At 44.7% G+C, this 2,129-nt stretch overlaps 1 protein-coding gene across 1 annotated transcript; it reads left to right on the top strand.

The window, feature by feature from the left end:
- Nucleotides 1-589: 589 nt before the first annotated feature.
- Nucleotides 590-1,537, top strand: LOC123348388 (olfactory receptor 4D1-like). The gene has a single exon (XM_044985908.1). The coding sequence runs from the start codon at nucleotides 590-592 to the stop codon at nucleotides 1,535-1,537; it is 948 nt and encodes a 315-aa protein (XP_044841843.1).
- The last annotated feature ends 592 nt before the right edge of the window (nucleotides 1,538-2,129 follow it).

Below are 2,129 nucleotides of genomic sequence, written 5' to 3'. Positions count from 1 at the left end.
GAGGTCTAGAGCATCAAAGTTGCAGATGGATGAATGGACACTGTAAGGAACAGGCATACTTTTGTGGAGCAAACCAATCCCTTTCACTCCCAGGACAAGATCACCACTGAAAGAGTGAAGAGGGTCTGCTGAATTAGGATTCTCCTGAATTCAGCTGAGCATACAGTTTTTAATTGAGGAAAAATAAGAAAATTCCCAAACAAAGTTTGTTTGCTTACATGGATTTAAGAAGAATGTAATATCAGTCACTTAAGCTATGTCTACACTACCGCCTGGATAGACACTCCAGAGATCAATGCACAGAGGTCAATTTAGCAGGTCTACTGCCAAATCGACTGCAGGTCGCTTTCCAGTCGACTCTGGTCCTCCACCCCACACGAGAAAATTAAGGTAAGTTGATGGGAGAGTGTCAACCTAAGCTACGTTGACTCCAGCTACATTATTCACGTACCTGGAGTTGCGTTACGTAGGTCAACTTACTGCAGTAGAGTAGACATAGCCTTAGAGGGAGACATGGGGAGAATTACAAAAAGGACATATTTTTTATTGTTATTTCTGTTTAATTGTAGATATATTTTAAGTCCACAAAATGGACCAGCAGAATCTCACCACTACAGTGACTGCATTTGTGCTCCTGGGACTCACCCAAAGTCCTGAGCTAGAGCATTTTTTCTTCATTGCCTTCTTCCTAGTATATGTGACCACTTGGTTGGGAAATTTAACTATCATCATCACAGTGATCTCTGACCACAGACTCCACACCCCTATGTACTTCCTGCTGGCCAACCTGGCTTTCCTAGATGTCAGTGACTCATCGGTCAATACTCCCAGATTGCTGTTGTGTCTCCTCTCCCAGTGTAAAACCATCTCATTCAATGACTGTCTCCTCCAGATCTTCTTCTTCCACTTCATAGGGGGTGCAGTGGTATTTTTGCTTGTGGGGATGGCATTCGATCGGTATGTGGCCATCTATAAACCACTGAGATACTTGATTATCATGAATCGGAGTGTGTGCGTGGGGATAGTGGCACTGGCATGGTTGGGTGGATTTGCTCACTCTGCCGTTCAGATTGGACTGCTCCTCCAGCTACCGTTCTGTGGGCCGAATGTCCTGGACAATTTTTACTGTGATGTCCCACAGGTCATCAAACTGGCCTGCACTGACACCCATGTGATCGAGCTGCAGATGGTCTTCAATAATGGAGTGTTCCTTCTAATAGTATTCATAATTCTGCTAATTTCCTATATCATCATCTTAGTCCAGATATGGTCACATGTCACAGATGGGAAACGCAAGGCTCTGTCAACCTGTGGAACCCAGATTACCGTGGTGTGTTTAATATTCATACCCACCATCTTCATCTATGCTCGGCCCTTCAAGAAGTTTGCCCTGGACAAAGTGGTGTCTATCATTTACACAGTCATCACCCCGATGCTGAACTCAATTATCTACACGCTGAGAAATGCTGAGATGAAAAAGGCCATCAGGAGACTGATGAGCAGATTCCTGTTCTCATGCAGGAAACTAAAAACATAATTTATTTAATGATCATTTATCTTAGAAACTAGATCATATCAGAGAGGGGATGGATACACCACATGAATTGTGTATCCTATCGAAAGGGATCACATCCTGCACACTTGTGAAATATGTGCATAAATAAGTTACGGAACAAGGGCAATAATCTCCATTGAAATCCGTGGAGCCAGTTGGTGCAAATCAGCATAGCTCCACTGGAGTAAATAGACTCCCCAAGATGGACTTCTCTGAATGTCATTGATTTCTGTGCTAACAAGTTCTGTTCTCTTGACTAATAAACCTTCCATTTTACAATGCTGGTTGAGTCACAGCTGACTGCAGAGTTGGGGTGCAGGACCCTCTATCTTTCCTAGGAGCCCCACCCAAGTGGACTTGCTGTGGGAAGTGCAAGGTGTGGAAGGGGATGCTGAATGCTCTAAGGTCAGATTCAGGAGGGTCGAAGCTGTGTAAGCGTCTTGTCCTGGTGACAGTTTTCTCAGAGAGAGGAGGCACGCTACTCCAGAGTCCTGATGGGCTTCATACGGAGCAGTTCCAGAGCATCGGACCGGTGACTCCATGACAGATGAACTGGAGCCAATAGACCATATCC

This window comes from Mauremys mutica, chromosome 13 (assembly GCF_020497125.1).
Source record: "Mauremys mutica isolate MM-2020 ecotype Southern chromosome 13, ASM2049712v1, whole genome shotgun sequence".
In the NCBI taxonomy this organism is placed as follows: Eukaryota; Metazoa; Chordata; order Testudines; family Geoemydidae; genus Mauremys; species Mauremys mutica.
The sequence above is the reverse complement of the archived record's forward strand: the minus strand, read 5'-3'. Positions and strand labels throughout refer to the sequence as shown.

Bases quoted from the DNA above. Each gene is read 5' to 3' on its own strand.
- LOC123348388 (XM_044985908.1), top strand. From the start codon at position 590: ATGGACCAGCAGAATCTCACCACTACAGTGACTGCATTTGTGCTCCTG.